Source organism: Protopterus annectens, chromosome 9.part0 (assembly GCF_019279795.1).
Source record: "Protopterus annectens isolate FY-2018-M chromosome 9.part0, PAN1.0, whole genome shotgun sequence".
Classification (NCBI taxonomy): domain Eukaryota; kingdom Metazoa; phylum Chordata; order Ceratodontiformes; family Protopteridae; genus Protopterus; species Protopterus annectens.
The window spans coordinates 1,837,010,634-1,837,023,514 of record NC_056743.1 but is presented as its reverse complement, the minus strand read 5'-3'; the positions used below and the strand labels follow the sequence as shown (position 1 = coordinate 1,837,023,514).

At 41.9% G+C, this 12,881-nt stretch overlaps 1 protein-coding gene across 1 annotated transcript in view; it reads right to left on the bottom strand.

Moving 5' to 3' along the window:
* Window positions 1-562: 562 nt before the first annotated feature.
* The window catches only part of LOC122812288 (F-box/LRR-repeat protein 12-like), a 101,762-nt gene continuing 89,443 nt past the window's right edge, over window positions 563-12,881 (bottom strand). The window contains exon 3 of the mRNA XM_044084690.1: window positions 563-2,226. Coding sequence (XP_043940625.1) covers window positions 1,417-2,226 — 810 coding nt within the window. The 3' untranslated portion in view covers window positions 563-1,416. The remainder of the gene's footprint in view (window positions 2,227-12,881) is intronic.

Genomic DNA, 12,881 nt, shown 5'->3' with positions numbered 1-12,881 from the left:
TTGAATGAATCCAGTTATATACCTAATCTCTGAACTGATGTGGCTTTGTATATTGTCAAGTTAAGACAACACTCATTAAACTTTTTCATGGTTTCATGCTTGTCAGCACTTCTGTAGCTATGAGATGTTAATACTGTGCTTCCCCAAACTGTTTTCAAGACCTTGACTCTAACTCTTTGCTGCTGGGATATGCAAGTGAGAAGAAAGGGACAGGGACTGGCTGCATCAGATGTGTGCGAGAGAAAGGAGAAAGTCTTCCATATGGTACTCTTTTCATTGATGTTGGAATACATAAATCAGTGCACACTGAATGCAGACTTTAGAAATGTTACTCATCACCTTTAAAGCAGGTAATCATGTTACCTGCAGATCTTCACTTGGGGTGGGGTGACTGTGGGTAGCCATTTAGTAGCCAAGCTTCCAAACAAAATGGTGTATGCTGCATGAAGAAAAGCAATGGGAATGAAAATGCATGTTGACCAGAAAATATGGCCAACAACAAAACAATCAAAATCATTTTTTTTCATGGGGGAGCTATGCCCCCTGCACCCCCCCCCCCACACTAAATATAGTTAGCTCCAAGGCTGTTGCACCTAGGGGGAATGGGGGGACTCGGTTTTTTTTGGCTGATTTACACATTCCTCCCAGCTGCTTTTGCCCAGCAGACTACTCGCTCCTCCCTCACAAAACAAACAAAAGCCTGATTTACCTCTCCAATCCGCTCCTAATTACAGAGTGTACAAACAGGCAGGGAAGTGAGCTCGCTACATATGGATCCAATTATGTACAAACTGCATTCCAAGCTGACCGTATGCAACAGTTCAGAACAAATGCAACACCCAAGAAAACACATGCTTTTGCAACAACCTTAAGATTACAACCAGTGCTGTGGGTATGTAGGGGCACAATCCAAGCTAATCATTACCTCAATTCACTGTGATACAATCTGAACACACAACTTTTGTAGACTTTGTTAATACTCTAAAATGCGCCACTGCACAGGTGTGCACTACATTATGTACAGCTAAGAAGCAGAATCCCAGAAGGATTTTACTAAACAAAGATTCTTTTTTTAATTTTATTATTTATTTTATTTTTATTTATTTATGTGTTTTTACTAAACAACTGTTCTGTGGCAAAACTTGTTTCAAAAATAAACCTGAATCAACAGCAGTCAAAAGAAAAATGTAAAATTCCAATAAGTTCCAACGAATCTGTTCACATTGTCTAGGCTAGGACAGTTTCTTACAGAAGATGGAGATTCAAGACAGACTACAGAGCAAATTCACTGTTGATTGCTCCAAAAAGGAGCTTTTCCAAGTATGCTTAATACTGTGAGAGAAGCCATATATTCTGCACACGGCTGTTTTAATTTTTCCACTTCAGACAACTCCTCTGACTACTATATCATCCTAGCTATGGTTTTGGCACAGCATCCATGTCTGGAAAACTATTGGACACAGTGCAGCTTGAAAGACTGTGCCGTATATTCTGAAGAGTGTGTTCCTCTAATGCAATTCCGTCAAGGTTGAGATATTTTAGTGAAGGAAGCTGCTTACAAACAAATGTAATACCCCCAGCACTCAATTGACAACAATATTTCAAGTTTAGAGATTCCAGTTTCTTTAAGCTTGCCAAACAAGTGAGACCAGCATCTGTCAAAGCAGGAATGTTAGTAAGATTCAGGCTGTGCAACTGCTTCAAATGGCGACCAACAAAATGAAGGGCACTGTCTGAAATCTGACATCTGTGAAGCTTCAGATGCACAATCTCCTTGCAGCTAGTTGCCAAGGCTTCAATTCCCTTGTCTGTCACACGGTATGTTCCAGAAAGTACAAGTGTTTTTAAAGGGTGCCTGGGTGAGAGATTTTGCAAGTGATGATCAGAAAAAGCAGGCACATTACGCAAAATAAGACTAGTAAGTTTTGGAGCAGAGCACTTTCCAGGTTTTGTTGCCTCACTGAACCAATTGACAGAGATCTCAGAGTGAGCAATTTCCAATCTCGTCAGAGATGTAGGAAGACATCTGCAACTTAATGTGCGGAGGTCCATTTCTGTGATGTGAAGGTGACTGATGCCAGAGCACCTCTTCCCTAGTTCTGATAGCCATGCTTCTGTGAGGACTTCCTGTTTCTTCACCGAATGCAGACAGCCGCGCACCTTCAGACTTCTAAGACTGCTACTGAAGTAACGCCTGAGCAGATGCCATAAAGTCTTGGAATTCATCTAAATAAAAAAAATGCAAGCTACATTAAAGTGGTTTACTCCATTCTTTTAAATTTCTACAAAACTGGTAATTTAAAATGGATGATAATAAGTTTTGCCAAGCATCTTAAAACTCATTTTTAGATACATTTATAAGTCAAGAATTGTTAATTTCTCCTCTACATTGCGTGTACACCGTTCTGACTGAACAGACAGCACAAGCATAACTCACACCGTCTTCCTCTTAACTTAGTTTTCCCACAGATTTTCTTGCAGCCTTACACAGCGAGGGTGAAAAAGATTACCACAAAGGGTAGACTACATGTACACTAACTGTAATCTTTCTGAGTGACTAAAAGGCACAAAAAATGTGGTAAGGAAGTTCTTGGACAGAGATTGTGTACACTTAGTGTAGGCGTTAATAAATCTGGCCCATTCAGTACATATCTATTAGCCCTACTGCCTCATCCCTATTCGAAGGACTAGGAAATCACAGCAACTGTCATAGCAACATGATGCCATGGAGGTCTGAAGGTGGAATATATGAACAAAATGCAATGCTTGGTGGTATGATCTTGGAAATGGCTCAAGATTTATGGAAAATATAAACTAAAACACAAGGCAGACATGCTGCATAATACAAGCCAAACTAGAGTAATGCAAACAAAATCTGATAAACAGATAACATAATACATCAGTCCGGTCATTGATCCATAGTACATATAAAAAGATGCAATGAATTGTAGTAGATAAAATGGATGAAGTACAACAAACTGTGTGAGTGTAGTGACCCAAAATGGAAGTAAGAAGGATGGCAGGGCACATCGCAGGAATGCCACTGTGGTTCAGGTACAACATAGTGGGCATCAGTGCCACACTTTCAGCCAGAGCATGGCAGAGGCAGGCAAAACTTTCTTTGCCTACACATACTGGAATTCCTGGAGCGATAAAATAATACTTTAAAGTGATAAGCAGAAACATCTGACAATGACATGGACACAAAAAGCAGATTTTAAAACAGATTTGGCACAGCTGCACATGTGACTAGCCATTCTAGTTTGCATACAGAGTTGTTTGGCTTTTCATTTTGATTTGTATGGTTTCAACTTACTCTGGCCTCATTGAAATGCAGACTTACATTCTGGAGGAACTTGTTTATATTACATATCCTGTTACTGCTGGCGATGCTATTCCTGTGCATGGAAGCTACATTCACTTCATTGTTTGGGTATCTACTTCTGATATTATCTGGCTCAAATTGAGTTCCAGCTTTCAATTTCTAGGAAAGTATAAAAACATGGATCTCTAGAACCATGCAGAAGCTAAAAAATAATTGCAGTTGTCCATCACTAAGAACCCTGTGCTTTTATCAAGATGTTCCCATAGCACTTCAGCACAGCTTAAGTAGGCCATAATCATTGCATTATATTTGCTTAATGGCAGAGGGCAACTAAGCCTCTCTAGTTAGCCGTAGTGCCTTGCCATTATACTTACCTTCATCCCTACCTTCTCCTTACTATTTGTTCTACCCGTCACTTGCCCTCTTTGGACTCCCTCTCCAGATCCATTCCAGTAGTCCATTCCACAAGTCCAAAACCCTCTCTGTACAACAAAACTTTCAAACATCCAGGGAATACATTAGTCACTATAATATTTTACTTTACTCCCTCCTTCCTGTCCTGAATGCCCCCTTTCAAATCTCCTTGATTTGATGCTGTACATCAAAATCATCACTCCCCTCTCTCTTCTGGTCCCACGTGAGTTTTGGACCCACATGAGAAGAGCTCCAGCGCCTTTAGTCTTTGCTCAAACTGCTTCCTGTGCATCCAGTGGATTTTTGCAGTAGCTTTCATCTGGATTTCTTCTAGAAGCCTGACATACAGTTCATTATATAGTCTCCAGAGCTGCACACTGTACTGAAGGTTGATCTGTCCAAGGTCCTGTAGATTCCAAAATCTTGTACCCTGACACCTCCCCTCAGATATACTTCAGCATTTTGTTTGCTTCTGCCTCTGCCCTGTCACTATGATCAACATGGTATAGTCCAGGCATGCTCAACACCCACAGATACTTTCCCTGCTCTCCTGTTATTAGTTCCACTCCTCCCAGCAGATACATCAATACTGCTGTTGTGGTACAAGCACATCACTCTGCATTTGTTGTCAATGAACATCAAAGGCCACCTATCTGGCCACTTGTTCAGTTTTTTCCAAAAGCTTTGCTAAACTCTTTCCTCACCATCCCCTACTGCTGCACCCATCTGTGTGTTCCTCATCAACAGAGAGACTGCTCCTGTGCTCTTTTCCCTTGGGTATGTCTAAAAATGAACAACTGGAACTAGAAGTGCCCCCTGCAGTACTCCACTAGTCACTTTCCCAATTCCTGACATCTGCTGCCCTCACCACAACCCTCTCTCTCCTATCATTCAACATTAAGATATCCAGTTCCTTATTCCTGGTCCTACCCTCAACCTCGCTACTCTCCCTATCAACCTCCCGTGGGGGACAGACGCAAGGGTCTTGATGAAACTGGAGTAAACTACATTTGCTGGTACTCTCCTGTTTTCATCTGTAAACGAGTCACAAACTGCTGTCCTCAATAAATGCTAGCATTCCATCCTTCAAGATTATCGCCATGACTTACCCTGCAAGTACGACATTTCAAAGATAAAACAATTCCTTGTTAATAATACAGAACTATTTCTAAGAAATCATTATTAGACTGAATGTTCTAGAAATATGCTTGCCTCATAGGTGCCAAAGGCAGCACTAGTGCCTCAAAGTACCTGTCTCAGATTGATTCTTGCTTGGGTGCTTCCTGTGTGAAGTCTCTTGAGTATTTCTGCATGGCTTTTAACCACAGACCCCTTTTGTTCTCCCACATTACAAAGACATACTTGCATGTGAACAAGCAGAGCTAAAAAGGCCTGTGTGTGTGTGTGTGTGTGTGTGTGTGTGTGTGTGTGTGTGTGTGTGTGTGTGTGTGTGTGTGTCTGTCTGGCTTGATGACTATGTAGTACTGGTCCCTGCCTTGCACTTGATGCTTACCATAACAGGCTCCATCACCTACAACCTTAAAATGAAAAAGCAGGGTACACAAATGAATGGGAATCTCTATTTTTGTGTCCGTCAAACTGAAGTCCCATTTTCTTCTCAGCACTTTTGCTACCATTGTAAGTGCACGGTGTACATGCCAGCACTCATTTCTGCATATTTACATTGTACCAGCTTCCCAGCTGCTGTAATCCCAACAGTTTTAGCAATGGAGGAAAATCAGAGTTCCACACTTTTAGGCCAACAGCAATCTTCTGCAACATAAATGTAGAAAAACCATTCTGCATGTCATCTTATAGATCAATATACTTCTTAGCTCAAGAAATCTGGACAAAGCCTAAAATAATGCGGAGACAAAGGCTCAAAAATAGGGACAGGTTTTAAATATTGCTTTTATAAACTTAAAAAGTTGCTAGAATAAAAGGATTTGTGTTAGCATACATTTCTGAAGGATATGAAGTCAAACTCAAATGTATGTCATCATTTATTGACTTCAATCCTTATTGATTTGCTAGAAAACCACAAATTTTATGAGGAACAGACCAAAAATATGATGCAAAACTCTAGACAGTTGAGAGGTATGCAGATCACATAAGGTTTAAATGCCCGTTTTTTTTAAACGAATTTCAACATGCTTGAGGCCATGTGATTCTGCACTTTTAGAAATCTGTTCAGATATTTTTTTCAATTTTACTAACCAAATGAAACCTTAAGGGTTCAAAGTGAAGGAGCACACAACATCCCTGAGTAGAACCATTGGATATGCATTTCTATCAGTTTCCCTTCTATGTTTTTTTTTAATTGTACAGGCCGTACTCTTTAAAGCTTGTATTACACTAGAGGAGTTATTATAAAACATTCAGTCTGGCAGTTAGTGTAGAGGATTAAGGCTAAGAATTACTAAAGTTATGCAGTTAATTATGGATACCCGAATTCAGCTGCTGATTCACTAAATCTTTAAAGGCAGCATTATCCTGTACTGGCTTAACTAGAAAGAAGGTTATGCCTTATCCTCTTTGTGAAAAGTACTCTATTTTATTTACATTTAAAATTAAAACCGGTTAGTTTCAGATTACATACTTTAAAATCAACTGTTTTGTTTTTTGTTTTCCAGAGATACAGCTGATCACAAAGTCCGCTTTCCTAAAGGAAGCAAGGTAATAAATACACAATTGAAAAGTTGCGCACAAAACTAAGGACCTTAAGAAGCTGGGGTATTTTCTACTGTACACGAGCTCCACCCTTCCTAGCCATCACCCAGTTTTATTTAATCAAATGGCAAACACGACCTGAAATCTTTTTTTTTTCTGCATTTGGCACATAGCCAGTAATGCCAGTTCTTTCTTTCTACTTTTTATTACAAAATACAGATTTTATAATTCACAGCTGTTTAATATGACTACATTTAAATCCCAAGACTGATACAAAGCTTTAATAACATGTTAAATTGCACATATGAACATAAAGGGATTGAGAAGTATGTGTTGTGACACTGTAAACTATAGTGTGGAGTGCTACAAATCCTGGGATTTGTTAAAGATCGTGGAGGCTTTATGCCAAGCCTGCATTATTACAGCAGTTTAGTGGGATAAGCAGCAGTGCTCACCGAATATGCATGCTGCTTATATGTTTCCAAGCACTATTTCATGGCTGTGAATATGTGCAGCATAGCACAAGCACACAATGTAAACAAAGTTTCTATCTGTACGTAAATGTATTATGCGAGCATGTGTGGACAGCTTGTATAAAATAAGGGCAAGCCGATAAGATACAGGGGACATGAAATTGGAGATAGTACACAGGATACAAAGATAATAGTGCAGACATGAAATTAGGGTAGTACACAGGATACAATGTTAATAGTGCAGACATAAGTATGAGGGGAGGGTAAAAGGAGAAAACGCACTCAGTTAATGCATTCAAATGTGATTACGTCACAAAGGAACAATTTTCAACACAAAGATGTCCATACTGGTATAATAACGAGTAATCTTAATTGTTTACCTATGTATATAACTAAAAATGGATATGCAAACAGCAGGTGTGAGAGGGACACAATGCAACACTGTAAGAAAGGCTACCAGATATGATGTTACATTGATAACATGAAAAGCTGAGATAACAGTTAGCAAGGACAGTGGATACATTACAGGCTATTTGTTTACACTGCAGAAATTGAAAAGGACGTGTATATACAAGGGAATGTATGTGTGATGACTGTACTACTGTATCCTCCAGTCCACCCTGTATAAATAAGGAATGAGCCCTACAGCTGTTATGTCATGCACACCAGAAAGGGACATGTTTTACCATTTGTTGTCATTTGACAACCATAGACAGGGGTATATATTACTTTGACACATGTATCAGTCAAGCATGTGCTTTATATTTATTGACATCAAAAAACGTAAAATAATAGCAATCAAAATACACAAGAGACAAATGGCAGCACAGATCTGATGACACTGCAGTAGTTCAATGTCTCCATAAATGGAATGAATCTACTACATGATTACACTGGGCAGGTTCACAAGACATTACAGCGACCACTGCCATAAAATAGTATGTAAACAACACAAAAAGAAAGTGTCCGAACACAGACCCAATCAGATTTTATGTTGATCTGGCATCATGCCATACAGGAAGACATGTTATGCAAGTCCTCATGTCCAATAAAGCGGTTATGGTGTGATGAAAACAATAACATGAATACATAAATGTTTGGAGGAAGACATGCAATAGACTGAATTCTTATTTGGAAATACCTGTGAAGAATTAATGACATACTCAACATTTGCAACTTGCCAGACCAGATATCAGAAAGATGCGTATCAACCTGTAATGCTACAGACAAAGGTGTATCGTGATGGACACACTTGAAGGGCTCACAGCACATCCCTATTGTAATGCATATGGATTCCTTACCATGGAGGCTGAGGTCTTAAAAATGTTTTTCTCTGGTTGTGCAATGAATACTTCCTTTGCCTAAGCCACTCCTGTCTGACACAGTTGCGACAGATATTACCAGATGCAACCCCCTGCCTATAATACTACACACTACAGAGCTGTGTATTAACTGTGTCTGCTACATGACATAGCAATGGATCTTGTCACACATAAATGAAATTAATGTGTGTAAGTAATAACAGACATTTGTGGATAACATTACAATATGATTTTGTCAGAATAATGACAATGAGGTAAGTATGTAAATGGTTACACAACTGTGAGTAGTACGATGTCAATGTTTCTTAGTCAAGGAAGCTGTTCCTGTTTTGTACAACAGCACTGTCCCAGAACTGAAACACACACTGTGTAGACATGCTATGCAAGTCATTACAGAATGCATGTGCCACAGGAGTGCTCACACCATGACATTCACAGAAAGTACAGTTGTGTACAGTTACCATAAATGTAGATGTTCGAGTCTATTCACTGTTGCAGTCATCACACTTGGGTTATCCTGCCAGGGGTAGCACTCAGTCGGCCCGAATACCAGAGGCTTAATATTTCTGCGTCAGTTGCTGTCACTTCAGTACTGACATCAGGTCATCAATAGGTAGAAAAACAGGCAGACAACGCCATTACATCCTTTTTCTTGCCCCAAATGTCAGGCGCCCCCAAACAGGGAGCCAAGTTATGGTGGAAAAACACCACCAGTAAAAAGTAAATACCAATAGCCCTGTAAGGAGTGAGGAAGAGAGAGAGACACACACACAAGGGGGCTGGAGGGTGGGATACCAGGACTGCAACAGTGAATACACTCGAACATCTACATTTATGGTAAGTGTACACAACAACTGTACTATGTTTGTGTTTCACTGTTGCAATCATCACAGTTGGGTTGATTCCCAAAGCTGAAGAATGGGTGGAGGCAGTCAAGAACAGTTGGGGCTGGCTAGTATGCCCTGCAGGACTGCTGTTGCAAAACCTGCCCTGGATTTGGAAAAGATAGGCAGGTGGTAATGCTTGGTGAAGGTGTCAACAGAACTCCAAGTAGCAGCTTCCAGAATGTCCCTGGTAGGGACTCCTCTGAGAAAGGCTGTAGAGGTTCAAGTTGCCCTATTGCCCTAATGGAATGCATTGACTCCCTGAAGGGGTGGTTTCCCATGGTGTTTGTAACAGAAATGGATACAGTGTGCTATCCATTTGGAGATGGTTTGTTTTGTTATGGGCTTGCCCAGTGCCCCTTGTGCAAAGCTGACTAGTAACTGGTCAGACTTCCTAAAGGGCTTAGTCCTATCAAGGTAGAATCTGAGCTGTCTGTACACATCTAAAGAGTGTAGGATCCTTTCACCCTTATCTTAAGGATTAGGGAAGAAGGTGGACAAATGGATAGATTGGTTGAGAGCTACACTGGACACTACTTTAGGCATGAAAGTTGGGTTAGTCCTGAGGGAGACCCTGTTAGCATGAAAAATAATGAAGCGTTCCACAGCCATAAGTGCTTGTAGCTCAGACACTCTTCTAGCTGAAGTGATGGTCAGAAGCAAGGCTGTTTTCCAAGAGAGGAATTTTTACTTTGCTGATGTTGCAGGCTCAAAGGGGGGTAGTGTGATCTTTTCCAACACAAAGTTAAGGTCCCAAGCAGGGGTGGGGGCTCTTCTTGGTGGCTTTAAGTTGACAGCCCCTCTCTGGAATTGCTTGATGAGAGGGTGAGAGAAGAGAGGTGGCTCAGTGCTGTCATGAGCAGAGATGGTAGAGGCATGGATCTTAATGGAGGATAAGGATAGGCCACTGTGGAGTAGGTCTGCTAGGTAATCCAGAATGAGAGGCAAGGAGGGCTGTGCTGTATCTACTCCTTTAGTGTGAATCCAGGAACAATACCTTTTCCACTTGTCAGCATAGGATTTCCTTGTACTGGGTTGTCTGGCTTTACGTATGACATCCAGTACCTGCTTGCTTAGGCTGGCCAATGGAGGAGGAGAAGTCAAGGGATAAGCCAGGCTGCAAGGCTCAGGGTCTGCAACTGTGGATGCAAGAACTATCCCTCCTGCTGATTCAGGAGAGTAGGGATTTGGGGTAGGTGTCACAGAGGCAAAGGTGACCGACAGTGCACTAGTAGGCACCAGTGTTGGTGTGGCCAGTCTGGACCAATCAGGACTGCCCTTTGTCTTTCCTCCTTTATCTTGAGTAATATTCTTGTAAGAAGAGGTGGAGGGGGAAATGCATAGACTGAGAGGTTTGCCCACTGGAAGGATAGGGCATCCACTTTCCAGGCCTTGCTGTGAGGTACCCTGGTGCAGAATTTGCTGAGCTGGTGGTTGTTGGTTGAGGCAAATAGGTCCAGCTCCGGGGTACCACATTTCTGGGTCACAAGGCTGAAGGTGTTGTGGTTTAATTGCCACTTGTGCAGGTCTAGGAGATTTCTGCTCAAGTTGTCTGCCACAGCGTTTTGGTTGCCTGGCAGGAATTGAGCTTGCAGGTGAATCTGCATGGCTGAGGCTGTGTTCCACAGGGTCATGGCTAGCCTGCATAGTGGTAAGAGTGGGTTCCCCCCTACTTGTTTATGTACCACATCACTGTGGTGTTGTCGGTTTTGATTATTAAGGGCCCTGGTGAGGGTAGGGATCTGAAAGCTGTCAGAGCATGCTGAACAGCTAGCATCTCTTTTTGGTTGATGTGCAGATGAACTTGATTTGGGCTCCAGTGGCCCTGAATGCACCTGCCATCCAGATGTGCACCCCAGGCATAATCTGATGCATCTGTAGTTTGCGTCTGGGTGGTGTGGGGTTGTGTAAAGGGAAGCCCCTTGTTGTGGTAGCATGCTGCTATCCACCAAAGGTACTCTTTCCTTAGACAAGGTATCACAGGTATGATTGTTTCTAGGTCCTGAGTATGTTGGCACCAAAGACTTTTTAAGTACTATTGAAGTTTCCTCATATGCAGTCTGGTATATGGAATTAGTAGAATGCAGGTGGCCATAAACCCTAGAGCCTGCAGGATTCTCCTTGCGGATAGGTTGGTTCTGGTAGCCATTTGAGCGAAGTAGCCTTGTCAGGTAGGCTTGCTTTTCTGGAGTAAGGAATGCCATCTGGGATGGTTGTGTCCAAGCTTGCTCCCAGGAATACAATTGTTTGACTGGGGACTAGTTTGGATTTCTTTTCGTTGATAGTGTACCCCATTGAGGTTAGAAGGTACTTTACAAATGTCAGGTGCTGCAACAGCTTTTCCTGACTATCTGCCTGAATTAGGGAATCGCCCAAGTAGGGATAAATATGAATATTTCTCTGTCTCCAGTAGGTAATGGCTGGAGCCAGGCATTTTGTGAAAACTCTGTGAGCAGTGTATAAGCCAAAGGGAAGTGCAGAGAACTGATAATGCATAGATCCTGTCCTGAAATGTAGATATTTCCTGCAGGAGTTCTTTACTGGGATGTACAGATAGGCCTCCTTTAGATCTAGGATGGCTAACCAGGCAACTTTGGACAGCATAGGGAGAAGCTGCTGTAAGGGGAGCATTTTGAATTTTGGTACCACCAGGAAGGTGTTTAGAATGGATAGATCTAAGATTGGGCATCAGGTGCCCACTTTTATGGGTACCAGGGAAAGTCTGGAATAAAAACCTTGGCCTATCTGTTCTGCAGGAACAGGCTGAATTGCCCTTATGGAGAGCAGGGACTGAACTTGGTTTTGTGCCTCTGCCCACTGGTTTGGAGGAAGATCTGGGAACCCTTTTGGGGTTGGTAGCATGTGGAAGTAAAATCTGTACCCCTGGGATACTATGTTGAGGACCCATCAATCGTTGGTGGAGGTCCAGTTTTTTGCATGGTGGGCAAGTTTTCCTCCTAGGGGCATGAGCAATTGGGAAGAGGTGAGGGGTGGAGTAGAGAAGTCATTGTGAATTATTTCTATAAAATGGTGGCTTAGCACTCGCTGCTTTAAAAGTGGAGCTACTCCATTGCTTAGATCTCTGCATACCCTGAGACTGTAATCTTGGGGGGGGGGGGTATTTTTCCCCTGGGTCTAGCTTGAGATGTCCTTGAGGGTGCTAGAAAAGACCAATGTTTTGAGGGACAATGCCTACTAAATCTTGGAGGCTGCACTTACAAAACATCCTTGACTGTCTGCATAGACTTAGCCTTTTCCACCATCTTTTTTAAAACCTCTTCTGCTTTGGTGCCAAACAGATGTCCTTGTTTGGAAGAGCATCCAATAATTTTGATTTGACATGGTCTGGCAAGGTCTGCTCCTTAAGCCAGGCATGCCTTCTAAGTGCAGAACCTGTGACTGCTGCCGTGCAAGATGCTTCTAGGGCGTCAAACCCACATTGCAGGGTATGCTTGCTGACCTGGCTTGCAGAATGCATAAGCTCCAGTAATTCTTTATTTTCTGCACAGTTAGGAAAGGTAGATAACTTTTGCTTAATAAGTTCCATAGTATGTTGCTGGTATTTCAGCATATGGAACTGAAAATGTAATGCTCTAACGGCGAGAGTTGCAGTGGTGTATACTTTTTTACCCCATCTGTCTAAAGCTCGGGAATCCCTTTCTGAGGGGGTGAGATTCTTAGCTGTACTTGCTTTTATTCCTTTAGGTCCTTGGGAGATGACCTCTGGGTCAGCAGTAGGATTTTTGAACAGGAATTTGTGAGAGTCAGAGACTCTGTAGTACCTGTCAGGTTT